Source organism: Chanos chanos, chromosome 12, assembly GCF_902362185.1.
Source record: "Chanos chanos chromosome 12, fChaCha1.1, whole genome shotgun sequence".
NCBI classification, from domain to species: Eukaryota; Metazoa; Chordata; class Actinopteri; order Gonorynchiformes; family Chanidae; genus Chanos; species Chanos chanos.
In genome coordinates, this window is record NC_044506.1 from 16,951,483 (window position 1) to 16,965,844 (window position 14,362).

Below are 14,362 nucleotides of genomic sequence, written 5' to 3' on the forward strand. Positions count from 1 at the left end.
ATATAAATTTGACTTGACTTTGTTATAGACATGTGAAGCCCTTTGAGAATATAAGTAGTGATATTGGGCTCTAAATAGATATATATATAAAGATATACATAAAGATATATAAAACCAAATGATATGCAAAACTAAGTTAATAAAATTCAAAATATTGATTTAACAGCTCATTGTTGACTGTTTCAGAAACCAATCACAGAAAAGGGAGCAGGGCATCTGAGAGGGTGTCAGATGAAATCAAAAAATGCATCCACAGCATTAGAGGTGCAGTTCTTGTCCCTTAAGGTTTCTCCAGATGAGAGGCACCCCAACTTGATAAATAACAACAAAAAAAAAAAACCCACATTTTTTTTTTTTCCAAAGTCTCCTTTATACAAAACTTTCTTTAAAAAATGGTTTCTGGATTATAACAGACAGTTCTTGGGAACATGATCTCAAAGTACTCCACCTGACTTAGCCAACCTAGCGGTAAACACATGTATAGTACAAGTAAAAATATTGCGTCTTGTCACTTTAAATGAATGAGTTGACACATTGCTAGCTGCTGTTGTTTGAAGTCTGTGTGTGATAAACATTTGTATAGTTAGTGTTTCAACGTCTAGTCTTTAAGAAAACATCACAATCTCTGGTCAACCTAAGTTTCCATGATCACAATAATGTAGCAGAGCATCATATACCTTTTAACAATACACTCTCTCTCAAATACTATGTGTTCTGTGTGTGGACCATACAAACATGTGTTTTATTCTTTTTTTTTCCCAGCAAGTTTCTTGTTAAATTTTAAACTCATTCTTACAGAAGCACTGCAAACAGACCCAAGAGTGAGGGAAATGATTTAGTACACAAACTTAGCAATGTAACGCCATACGTCAATGTGCTCGTACAGCAAACAGGCCACAGTACAGCAGGTAAATGAACTATTGTGATATAACTGTGCGTTTTGAAGGTGGAGTCGGTAACACTATCCGTGGTGAAGACGTGGTGAATGAAGAGCAGAGCAAAACGAAAGGTGACTCCTTTCACATTAGCAACGTCTGCATGCACACCGCCGCAGGGCCACCACGAAGGGATCGTGGGAAGGCCCAAAACAGCACCATACACAGAGGAGCAGTCCATCCCTGCGGAAGAGTGATTAGGTCTTGATGTCCATGTATGTGTGGCGTTAGCACAGCACGTGTGTGTGTGTTTCACTCCGAGGCATGTTCATTGTGGTCGGAGTCAGGGGCCTGTCCTTGGGCCGGCTCGGTCTCCAGGTGTAGCTGTCGGACGATGAGGATGCGCGTGAGCATGCCTTCCAGCATTTCACTGTCCAGCGCCATGGAGGAGAACCACATGGGGCTGTTGGATATGCAAGAACGTTCCGGCTGCAGGTAGAAAACGTTGGTGCGCTGCCTCATCGTAGTGGAGCTGGAGGCAAAAAACAAAGTGGTTTGAACAGTTCAGCTCTCTGAGATAGCTTCCCTCAGCTCCCTCCCTCACAGGCCAAAACCGACTTGACTGGAATCGCGTTTGTTGAATCTGTCAACAACTACTGTTAACAGGATTTACTATTTAACAAGAACATACCAGTACACAATTAAAAAAAGGTTTTACTCATATCAGAGTAAGCTTAGAATGCTTGAACAACCCACAATTGTGCTTAATTTGAGAACATTCATCAAATTCAGCACCAAGGAGAAATACTGCCCGTGTAGCTTTATAATAGAGCTATCCTATATAGAGAGGACAGCACTGCCTTTTTCACTCACCATTTGGAGAGGTAAAACTCATAGAGTCTGACTGGACAGCGAAGTGGGTTTTCAGTGTTCTCAGGCATCTCTAAGACACCCGTGTCATTGTCCTCCTCATCCTCCCTCTTCCTCTTAGAAGAGCCATCTTCCTTCTCTGGACACCAAACGCATATGTAACAGAATCGAGGATACACGCATAGAAAGTATGACAGTGGGGAAGGCACTCACCTGTGTTTGGGATACTGTCCCTTTTGGTTGTCGGGGGGTAGAAGCGGAGGAAGCTGACCTTGCCCGAGCCGCTGGGTCGGGTACAGCGCATGACGTGGGCGAAGGAGAGGCGCTGGTGTTGTGCCACCGTCTTGAATTTGAACATTTTAGTGCAGAAGAAGAGTAGTGTGTTGAGCAGTACGCTGGGAGAGTATGCACCCAGCTGTTTACACTGCCACAAATACTCTTCCTCTACCCGCGAGTGAATGTAGCCTACAGAGAGTGGGGGAGAGGGGCGTAATAAAAAAAAAAAAAAAAAATTAAGAGAGGGGAAAGAGAGAGTTGCAAGGCATAGAAAAGACAGGAGAAAAAAAAAGGGAGAACAAGAGAGAGAGAGAGAGAGAGAGAGAAGAAATAAACTGATTTGGACAGAGAAGGAAAACAAATAGTTACAATATTATCTCTTAGGTGCATTTCGTGTTCAAATAAGAAGGGTGTTTAAATATATATATATCTCACCACTAGGTAATACTGTTGGTTTCCAGTCTTTGAGAATGCGGGTTATCTCCTGAGTAAACTTGCTGTAGAAGACATCACTAAAAATGTTCTCCAGCCTACCGTTTTCAAACAAATACTGCACAAAGACAGAGGCAGAGAAGACCAGTCAGCAACATGAATCACTCCTTCATAGTTATAATTATTACAGTTATAATTATTAAACACAGACATGTCCTTGTGTGTCGGTGTGAAAAAGCCTCTGACAACTCTGTGCTCTCCCTCAGGATTCGTTTATTTCTCCTTGACTTGACATTCACTACTGCGTGCTGTTAGCACAGGAGTCACACATTGATACTGTGAGTGTGTGTTCATGCATGTCACTCAGAAACAGTAACAGCATCACTGCTGTAGGACGACTCTATCCCCAGTTGCAGCTGTCTAGACTAATGTGCATAGGTGTGTACGTTAGAGTTGGGGAAAAAAAAACCAATTCAGTTACAGATTGCAACTCTTGATGATGGCAGTTCTTAGATCGCCTCACTGATAAAAAATCGATGTTTTTTTAAATAAAATTTAAAAAATAGGGATTTTTGATAATTACATGTTGGAAAAACGTTGGCGTAACAACTGAAATTTACTGAGGGCTTTCCTTATGGTTCTGCATGGTACATCTGTGCACTCTGAGGCAGGGGAGAAATAAACACGGCTGAACACACACATCCGCAGGTGTATGCAGCACCATCGCGTTATAAACCCAAGACGTAGAATCACTTTGGATTCTACAGAGTTGACGGGAATCTTGATCATACTACGGCTTTATGCAAAATCCACCGTGGAAAAGTGCGATACTGTGATAATACAACCGATATTCGTGCGCATCTCGCTCGACACCAGTTAAGCTCGAATGAAGCTGACGTTGCTCAATGAGACCATGTACAAATTTCAGAGGCAGATGACTTTATTCTATGCAGCTTTACATATACTGTGCTCAGTAAAACTCATTAAAAGCATTTTACCTCTAAGACATGCAGTCTTTGGTTTAATTATGCGCCTCCATAATCAGACTATATTTTATTACTCGGGGAAAAGACGTCAAAATGTTGGAGATGCACTGCCAAAGCAAAAAAAAAAAAAAAATGGCCCAAAAATTGTAACACAGAATCTCAATACTTAAAAAAAAAAAATCGCAATACATATCGAATCGGCTACTAGATATCGATGCAGTATTGAATCGGGAGGTCACTGCCAATTCCCAGCCCTAATGTACGAGTGAGAGTGAAACAATGAGTGTGTTACCTGCTGAATGCCTAAACAGAGGTAAAAGATGCTGTCCGGACTGTAACTCTCCCCGTTGGGCCGACGCACTTCACTGACGAATTTATAGAGGCCGTAGCTTAGCTCTGCAGTGCTGCACTGCAGCATGTCTTCCTTCAGTTTCATAGGCCGTGCTGGGGCAGAAAGACAGAGGTCAGTATCAGAGAACGGCACACACAAACTCTTCCCACTGTAACAGTGTGTGACAGCAGAACATTGAGTAAGAAAGTGTGTCAGGAGTCAGTCTTTGTAAAGGAGAATCAAATGAATAAGACACGTGAGGAAGCTCACAGCCTAATTTGGGCGTGTCCATGTTGGGCTGTGCAGTCCTCCAGCGAACCCAGCTCTTCCAGGCGTTCACCCCGTACTCTTGCTGCAGCACGGACATGTTCGGGACGGCGACCGGCGGCACGGCGACCTCCGCGGTGGCTGGTGCCGCTGAACGTTTCCGGGCCTGAGCACAGAGAACAGACACGGTCAGGGGAAGAGTCTAAAAAATGTCTTCTCTCCATACGAGTGGTTTGTTCAAGGCATTCCTATAGGCCTCTGTGTCCACAGGGACATTCAGAGGACTATTTATATTCTAGCATGAGGACAGGAAGCGTGGCTTTGTGAGATAGGAAACATGGTGAAGAAGGAAAGGCATGGTTTGTTCTGATGATTCATACCCGTTTCCTTTGAGGGAAGCTGTCGCGGGTTCTTTTGTGGGTTCTCAAATTCTGTGCCGGCGTGCTCTGCTGTTCTTTTCCCGCTTTTTGCTGTTCCTCGTACAGCTCAAAGCACTCTGTCACAATAATGCAACAGTGTTGTGTGACTTTATCTGTTGTGCTTCGGTCACAAAAATCCCAAGCACATTTTAGAACTCCAGAGTGTCTAGACACCATCCCCCTCTGATAAGATCCTCACTTCACATATCTTTCCCTTGATAATGATAAGGTTTAAACTTTAAACTACTCTATGCAGGCCTTTGTAGTGTCTGATTTTCTGTGTGTAGAAAAATGTTCTGTCAGCGAGATATGGAACTTTGATTGTTCTTTTAGCGGTATTTAAAACTTTAGCGCCTTAATTCTAAGACATAAATATCATCCAGATGAAGGAGGCTCTTTTAGTCATTCTCACCAATAGGAAAGTCAGCTTCCAGGTCCACCTGAGGCCCCTGCTCTGGAGAAGGAGCGAGTGTTTCTGAGGTCCGCTTGGCTGAAGGCGATCCCTCTGGTTCTGAGATTTGACTCCACTGCTGACTACTGAAGCTGCTCTCATCCTCACAGCTCACTGCACTGGACAAAGGCTCCAGGTCCAAATCCTCACTGACAGTACTGGCCTGGTCTGGTACAATCCATACCACCAATGTTTTATAAACAGCACAATTAAAACTCATAGAGATTCATGCACTGAGTCCTTTACCAGGTGCAACACCAGATTGACAAAAACTACGTTCTGGTGGGTTTATAATAAACACTATAAATGCATCGTCTTTTTTTCATATGCAAACAATGGTCACGTGAGGTAAGAAAATGTCTGTCATAGCACAGAAATAACTACTTCTTCTTTAAAGCTTTGTCACACTGGCGCTCTCTCTACCCTACCTCTATGGGAGGCACGTTGTCCCCTCTCGTTTTGTTCGGCGACCATTTCGGCCATCATGATGAGGTCAGCTTCGAAGGGATCGTCAGGGATCTTCTCCTTTATCTTCTGGATGGTCTGGACAATGCCCTCAGCACTGCTCAGAGTGGTGGGCAGGAACATGGGCACAGGCACCTACAGCAAGAAACAGACAAACATAGCATCGTATATCATACAGAAATACCGCATATAGTATCGTGCAAATATAGCAAATACGTAGCCAATATAGCATCGCATATAGCAATATAATAGACTGAGTGTGAAAGAATGAATGAGTGATTGTGATTGTGTGATTGTGAGTGTGTGTGTGTGTGTGTATAAAAATCAGTGATCAGAGGCAATGGATAGATTAGAGACAGGGTAAGTGTAAGAGTCAAGATAAGCAGTTTGACAGTCAGGGCCTGTGGCACGTCGGTAATGTGGATCTGCTTTACATGGGAGGTATGAATTTGTGTTAATGCATAAAAAAGGGGAAGTGTTCTAGAGTATTCTGAATGTAGACCGAGTGTTGGGGAGTGTACAGCTGTGTGAGTGACAGAGAGAGGAGCGTACCGGCAGAGGGAGGCCCAGTGGCTGAGGTGTGTACTGGGTGTACAGGTGCATGGGAACTGGGACATAAACAGGAACTGGCAGAGGCAACACTATCACTTTTGGGAAGTCTTCATCTGTGAATAATAATAAATTAAAAAAACCCAGATGAGGTGAGAATGTGTATCCATGGGTGTGAATATAAATTTGTTTACATGTGTTCAGTTCCTGTCTACGTGCATTTTGTCATCATTTCATATCCTGAGAATGTGTTTTCTTGTGTTTATTAACATAACAGAGAGATGCAGAATACCTGTCTGGGTCTCAGTGTCTTCAGTGTTAGGTTTACACATGGTGCCCTTGGTCTGGCTCATGGGTTTACAGAGCAGGGCTTTATTCTTCAGGATTCTGGGGGCTGAAGTAGGAGGAAGCCTCACAGAGTCTGTCTGAGTGCTGGCCTGAGGACCCAGTGGAAAAAAAACATGAGTTAAAATACATAGAGCTGGACAGAGCCGTCACGACAAGCAGCAAAACTCTTAGTTTAACTACATTTCCTAGCAGCAAGGGGGTTAGTGTTACTATTTTTGAAATCAAGTAGCTTCACAGAAGTGAAGCCAATTTATTTATCAAGTGAAAGGTTAGCTCATGAAACACATCATTTCATTTTCTCAGACAACATATATAGTTGCAATTGGAAATATTCAACCCCCCAAAGATTGTAAGGATTTACCAATGAAAGTTTTTTCAAAGATGTAACTTTTGCTTTGGATGACTTCTTTGTCATTTAAGTGATACATAAACTTCAACCAAGAAAATGTATGATGTAGTATTTGTGAGTAACAGGATAATTTGTTAATCTACCCGTGTCACAACTATTCAACCTCTATAATAATACTGCTGTTTCTAAAACATTCTGCTTGTTTTTATGTCCTAAAGTGGAGTTAAAACATAATTAAGCCTTTGGGAACTCTATAATGATCCTTAACTTGCTTCAGCTGTGATGTGTATATAACCCCACCCATGAGGGCGTTCAAGGTGAGTTACAATCATGGGTGAGACTAAGGAGCTTTCACAGAAGCTGAGCGAGGAAATTATTTCATTGTACCTGAGGGGCATTAGCAATAAGAAAATTTCCCAAAAATTTAACATTCCAAGAGACACCATTGGGAGCATTATAAGGAAGTTCAAAACTTATGGCACAGCTGCAGACCTGCCTGGCCATGAGAGAAAGCCCTAAATTTAATCAAGAGTCCTTTGCAAGTTAATAAGAAAAACTAATAAAAACCCCCATGTTTCTGCAAAACACCTACAGGATGACATGACGAAACTAAACTGGAGCCGTTTGGACACATGAACCAGTGGCATGTCTGGGGCCACGCTTATGACCAGAAGAACACCATCCGCACGGTCAAGCATGGAGGTGAGTCATTGGGTTCAACGTTTTTCTGCTGCAGGAACTGGTAATCTTGACTGTGTAACTGGCATGATGAATTCGCAGAAATACCAGGCCACTGTAAAGAGGAACCTGATGCCTTCTGTTGGGAAACTGAACCTTGGTGATCACTGGACTCTCCAGCAAGACAATCATCCCAAGCACACCTCTAAGTCAACCAAAGCTTAGTTGAGAAATAGATCCTGGAGTGGCCTTCAATCCCCGGATTTAAATACCATTGAAAATCTTTCGTGGGAGTTAAAAAAGGCAGTTGCACCACAGAAGCCGTCAAACATCAATGAGCTAGAGGCTTTTGCACGTGAAGAATGGCCAAAGATTCCAATAGAGAGGTGTAAGAAGCCTGTCAGCACTTACCAAAAATGCTTATTAGAAGTTATAAAGACCAAAGGATGCTCCACAAAGTACTAAAGCTGGGAGTTGAAATAATATATTCAATAATTTGTGAAAAGAGTTAAATTGATTTAAGTTTGAGTTCTGAAGAAAAATGTATGTTCTCAAAATAACTCGTATCAATAAATATTTTTTGTTGCTTAATGAGGCTTTTTGTCATTTTCATTAACCTCGATTTGCGTCACTGTAATGTCTTTTGAGGTGAAAGGGTTGAATATTTCCAACTGTATAGTCCAGTCAAGTTGTGTATTCTCTGGCAATTGGAATCAGGACAAATGATTTGAATTACACACATGTACTCGCATCTTCAGTTCAGAATTCCAATAGAATTCCACATGCAGTTTGTGAGTGACTCCTCAGTGTAGGAAAAGACCTTTTCCAGGCAAAGAGAAACTGACTCTCTGATTAACATGCATCAAAGTCTCCAGAGGTTTACTTACATGTCCTGTTACTTTCACAGGAGGAGCAGGGACAGCTCCTGAAAAATAAGGGTGTTACTTCATAAGCAATTTATGCACCAAAAACAAGTTCACAAAATTTTAATACACTCTATGGAGCCCAAAGTTCACATAATGACACCCACACATATTAAATATTACAGATATCTATTCATTGTGTGGTAATTAGACAATATTTTGCAAAATAACCGTTTGTAAAAGAGACTGGCGTTTTTCTATTTATTTTGCAGTGCCGTGTTATTATTGGAACAGTTGGTGTAATCTTCGGACTAGAGAGAGAGACAAATTGAGCAGACAGACTACCTTGCAGGGCAGTGTTGGCCAATACACTAGGCTGCCCGTTAGTCGTGTTGGAGAGAGAAATGACGCTGGCAATGACGGGCGTAGCCTCTTTGGGCCCCACAGGGGTGGGAACTTTAATACTGTGAGAGGGTGCTGTGGAAACCACAGGGGATATGGGAATGGGCACTGGAAAGATGAAGAAAGAGAGAGAAAGAGAGGGAGAGACATGGTTTGAGAGAGAGATGACCTAATTTAGCACAATGCAAAGTCATAAAGCTAATGATAAGGTGCACTGTTTAAAAATCCACAACATGAACAGACTTAAGAGATCTAGGAAGAGAATAAGACAAAATGTGGTTGGTCACAACACCACTCAAGGGCCTTCTTACAGTAACCGCTCCCTCATAGCCTAAGACTCGTGTAAGCTGCGAACTGCCGAAAGCTGGCAGGACCGGGCTGTGTTCTTACTCTGTGCGGACGAAGGCTTGAGGACCGGCCTAATGGCCCGGACATCCACGTTGTTCTGCTGGCTGCAGAACTGGAGCAGGCAGGGCACGTCACAGAAGTGCTTCACCTCACCCAGCCATCTCACGGTCTCCTTCATCTGCTGAGCACGCTGGCACACGTTACACTTTGCCACCTAAAAAACCCACACAGGACGTGAGAGGAGAAAAAGACACCTGAGGGTTACGCAGATTGTTTAGGGTTTTTTTTTTTTTTTATGGCCTGTATCTATAGTATAAAACCACAATAATTGCCGTGTGAGTTATATTATCACATTTGAGGAGCACTATTGAATTGGGACTACATGTATTAGGGTTAGAAGAAAATCCTGCAGTAGGGTAGATCGTGATATCTAAAGGGAGCGCTGGCCAACCCAGTCATAAATCTTCCTAAAAGGGGTCACCTCAAACCAAGAATCTCGCTGTGGAATTGAAAAGATATTTTCATTTTAAAAAAATGGCAGACCTACATAACTATCGTCTCCTTTGAATTGAAAATCGTATCATATGAAAGGCAGAGGGGACCCTCATAAAAAGAAGTTCTGACATCTCAGCCTCACCTGACAGAACAGGAGGGTGTAGAGCGACAGACATTCATTCCCACAGAACTCCTCGGTCTTGCCGGAAAACACCCCCGTGACCAGAGACTGGGAGGTGCTGCCACAGTAGTGACAGCTGCGACAGTGCTTCTTACCCCAGCGCTTGGCTAAGTCGTGTTTGTAGAGCAGCTTACAACCTAAGCAGACACATATATGGTCAAACACACAAACCAATCTCTGTATCAATACGCTGCATTACGTATGGGCATGCTGGGTTCATGTTTGGCTTATAGATGACCTGTTATACTGAAGGCAGTTATACACTACCTAATGCTGACACAGCATATAAATTATCATATTAAGCAGAACCACTGATATTGACGGTAACACTGGTGAGGCTCACCCTCACTGCAGAACGTGCAGTCCACCTTGTTAATTCTCTTCACCTCTCTGACCACTTTCTCGATCTTGCAGTACACACACGGCGCCAACACAGAGTTGATCTTTCGGAATTCCTCTGCGCATGATTTGTCACAGAAGGCAAACATCTTAAACTGGAAGTGAAAGTGACAGGCCACAAATCAGAGCACAATCAATCAATCATTCATGATGCAGCTGTCCATAAGGTCTCATGTTAAGCAGGTTGACCTCCATGGTGAAAACTATAAAAAGGCCAATCAAGAGGCATACTACAAAGCTTTCACGATTTCATAACTGAGCTGCTCAGAGAGAGGCAAAATTCCAACCTTTTAGAGTCCATTTTTGTATGGGTTTTACCAATCAAAGTCATTAAGGCTAAACCGATTGAGCAAGTGTGCATTGCAAGGTGAAGTAAGGATACCTTAAACTCCACTAACTCAGGCCTAGAGCTAATGAGGACACGACACTGTTTGCAGGTGAGGTTGATGGCCTTAGGGGTGAGGGGGACCCCTGAGGGGCTTTTGGTGGAGGCAGTGGTGGAGGAAGGAGGATCAGAGGGAGTAGACACAGAGGCGGCCGGTTGCGTCGTGGATGTTATTTTGGTTTGAGAGGTTGTCACATTCACCTGGCTCGATTTGTTTGCTTTATTGAAAGCTTCCTGTAAGTAAACACAACATATGGACTTCTGTTTAAGAAAAAACAAAACAAAACTGTTGACTTCACTGCTGACTTCATCAAGAAACATAAATATTTTCTTTTTTCCTGACAACTTTGCAAATATTTTTGGAACTGCAAACTTTTAAGGGGGTCTCAGATTGCTTTATTCATCTGTTGTCCATTAAAACACATCTCTGGAGTACTGCATCACATTAGCAAAATTACGATGTAAGTAATCATGTGTGGAAACTATAGCTTCAGTCAGCCCATCCATCAGACAATACATGGGACTACATTTCCCACGATTCCTACCTGAAAGGCCACCACACAGGTGAAAGAGCAGAAGTTGCGGATGGACCCATCCGACATGGCAAGGTGGTACTGAGGCACACTAGTAACTTTGCAGTTGTTGCATTCCTGTGCAGTACCTTGGTGAAACAACCAATTATCCAGTGTACTGTTAATTGGGCAGGTCAACAAACAGAGCAGATTGTATATTCAAAGATGTTTTAGATAACATCTGTTTACAGTGTAGCTTTAGCTTTAAAGGTTTGTTTTAAAAAAAATCCTAATACTATTCTTGTCTTCTTTTTAGAGCACATGGCCTACAGTGTTTCACAATTTAAGACGTGATATGGTGAACACTTTACTCAAAAAAAAAAAAAAGTCAGCACACACTTGTAAGATATTGTCTCTTATCAATGCCATGTAAGACTTAAGCTAAAGATTACATAGATTACATAAGGACTGCACACGAGCGTTGTATGTAAATGTAGTTAGACAACCACTGAGCAACATATTGGGCAGTCACTGCATGCATGCATAAGCTGATGTGTCTGATGTACCAGAGGAGCTGATGGTCTGGACTTTATGGGCAGTGACGCAGGCCGCGGAGCAGAACAGCTCCCGGGTCCCGTCAGAGTCTGGGCTCTCCACCATGTCGGTCGGAGCACGCAGGACACGGCATAACGTGCAGGGAACCGGCTTCACACTCTTCTGAAATCACAAAACAAAGGACAGGTGAGAGGGGCGTGGGACACACAGGTACGTTTTAGAAACAGGATTACTTTTTTTTTTTTTTTTTTTTGGCCGAGTTAAACGACGACATTTTGTTGAACATGATCTATGCTGTGATAAGTCACACGAGCCCTTCACCTTCTTGTAGATGGAGACACAGCTCTGACTACAGAACTTTTTGGCATTGCCATCGATCTTCAGCGTGGGGGACTTGCCCTCTCCAGTGTAGCAGTAGCCTCCACAGTTTACACAGCAGTTCATCGTCAGTTTGTTGGACGAGCGGAACTGGGTGAAGCAGGTGTCGCCGCAGAGCTTGTGAACGGCGCCCATAAAAGTCACTTCATGACGAGTCTAAGACAAATAATAAGAGTGTGTAAAAACAAACAAACAAACAAATCTTATACAAAACACGCCAGCACAATTTAAAAAACACACATTAACAGGGACAGGCATCCAATGAACTCAAAGGAATCTGATTTCCATGATGTCCCGACATTATGACGATGCATTGGTTATGAGAGGAGTGGGCACTGGCCGGTACTTACTATGCAGAATTTCTGACATACGCTGCACCTGGAACTCCTGTGGTCAGAGTTGATACTACTTCTTTTATAATTAAAACCACTGAGGCATTTCTGACTACAAAAGTCCTTCACTGCTCCTGCTGAGTCCACCGGGGCAATGATGACATCTTTAGGGTTCATAATCTCCCTAGGAGGAAGAGAGAGGAGGTTCACAAATGTGATAAAAAGAAAAACTGCTTGCTGTTTTTAATTTGTTTACCCATATTTTACGACCAAGGTGCAAGACACCTTATTGATGCATACTTTGAGGTCTCTGAAAGGATTTTCTGGAAAGACTCACTTGAGACAATAGTGACAAGTCTTCTTGATCACCGCCTTCAGGACAGCGGAAGAGCGGGTGAGGCAGGCAGTGGAGCAGTAGAGCTGGCTGGAGCCTTTGCGCTGGTAGGCCGTTTGCCCCTTCAGAAGGACTTTTGTACAGCCTGAGCACACCACACATAGAGAGCTGGCAGACGCCAACGAAGGCATGGGGGCAGAGGAAGGAGTGACTGCCTTTGGGGGGGGGACGGCCGCCGCCGTCTGGGCAGGGGTAGATCCTGTAAAAACGACAAACAGAGGGTAAAAACAAGAATGAACACACAAGACGTATGGGACAGTATTTGTTAGTGATTAAATAAGACTTGTCGCTCTGAGCTCATTTAAAATAAAAGCAAAGAGAGAGAGAGAGAGAGAGAGAGAGAGAGAGAGAGAGAGCTGTTTAGCAGCACTGGCATCTTCTTCCTAATCAGCTTTTACCTATTGATGCAGGATTCTGCCCCACAGAAAACACAGCACTGATCTTGAATTCGTTTGTGGCCTTCTGTTGCTGTCCACACTCCTGAGTGAAACACAAACATCAGTCACAGCAACAATCTTGCTTTATATGTCAGAACATACTTTTCAAGGCATATTAACCCCTTAGTGTGGAACAGACAAGACCAAAAGAGGCATGTGGCAACACTTTTAGCTGTGGTCTTTCACTTGCTTGTTATGGTTATTATAAGAACAGTTACAAAGCACTCTGAACTCTTTATTTGCATATGTAGGTAACTACTCAGAAACGGATGATGCGCTGTTACGTAGAGACAGTGAAGCTGAGACTCACTTCAGCAGTTTCTGGCTCAACCTTTACACCACCCGCTGGGGCCTGAGGAGCCATCGCTTGCTCGTACTCCTCATCCACAGGTTCGTCCTTGACTTTCACAGTGGAGATGGAGTTGGGTAATAGAGCTGAGGAGGCCTGGGATGGTGCAGGCTGTATCTGCTGCTTTTCTGTCGAAAGTTCTGACACCCCATTTTCCAGCTTGTCCAGGGTCTCTTTTCCTGCTGAAAAATGGAAAATGTGGACAACGCCATATCCAGCACATGAAATTTACTCCACAACTTAAAAAAAAAAAAAAGCATTAAACAGACCACTATAGGCCAACAATCCAAAAAGTGTACAGTGGCGTCAATACGGACTCTAGCACCAGACATTTTGTTATCAGTAATTTGAGCAGGAATTCTCTCTCTCACACACCTTTTCCATCGGATTTACTTGTTAAACTCTGGCTTGCTCCGTCAGATGGTGATTCTTCCATGGGCTCAGACGAGACTGCGTCTTCACTAACACCGCCAGGAGACTCCTTAACTCCTACAGAAGAGACGAAAAATGATCAGCATCCTAAAAAAAGCGTTTTCTAGTGTCTCTCTAGATTAGACTCATAACCAAACGACTTCCTGAACAAAGAGCAGCTCACTGGCAAAGTCTTGATTGGTGCAGACACACAACTGCGATTACACAAGGGCTAACTTGATATGTGTTTCATCTAATAGGTAAGAAAAACAATGGATGGGCATTAGGATTTCACAGAAATCTAGAGCACATGACATGAAAGCCTTTACCAAAACTACCAGAAAAGTCAGATAAAGATTAAGCATCAGTTCAAAACGTGTTTTTCGGTCCAATCATTGAGCAATCACAGATTTCTTTAGTTAGACAAGAGGAACTTCTTAATGGTACAAGACTTAAGAACAATACAAGCACTGATTCTGAAAACTGTTACTCTGTTTATGTTGGATGTAATAGAAAGCGACAGAAAATGATCTCCTATCTGCTGAGCTTCACCTAATTCCATATTTGTCGAGGGATCTTCAGTTTCGTCCACCTCCATTTTCTCACATCGATCCTCCGTATGCAA

General features: G+C 43.0%; 1 protein-coding gene across 1 annotated transcript; it reads right to left on the reverse strand.

Moving 5' to 3' along the window:
- Positions 1–708: 708 nt before the first annotated feature.
- zmym4.1 (zinc finger MYM-type containing 4, tandem duplicate 1) lies at positions 709–13,658 on the reverse strand. The gene is made up of 25 exons (XM_030788536.1): positions 13,652–13,658; positions 13,288–13,508; positions 12,939–13,020; positions 12,484–12,739; positions 12,165–12,330; positions 11,758–11,970; positions 11,448–11,598; positions 10,915–11,030; positions 10,367–10,603; positions 9,929–10,079; positions 9,547–9,722; positions 8,946–9,123; positions 8,502–8,672; positions 8,184–8,218; positions 6,214–6,358; positions 5,925–6,037; positions 5,336–5,507; positions 4,869–5,075; positions 4,418–4,533; positions 4,041–4,203; positions 3,732–3,883; positions 2,457–2,571; positions 1,959–2,210; positions 1,749–1,884; positions 709–1,407 (listed from the first exon to the last, which is right to left on the reverse strand). Exons 1-25 carry the CDS (start codon positions 13,656–13,658, stop codon positions 1,188–1,190), a joined length of 3,951 nt encoding a protein of 1,316 aa, XP_030644396.1. The 3' UTR covers positions 709–1,187.
- Between the last annotated feature and the right edge of the window lie 704 nt (positions 13,659–14,362).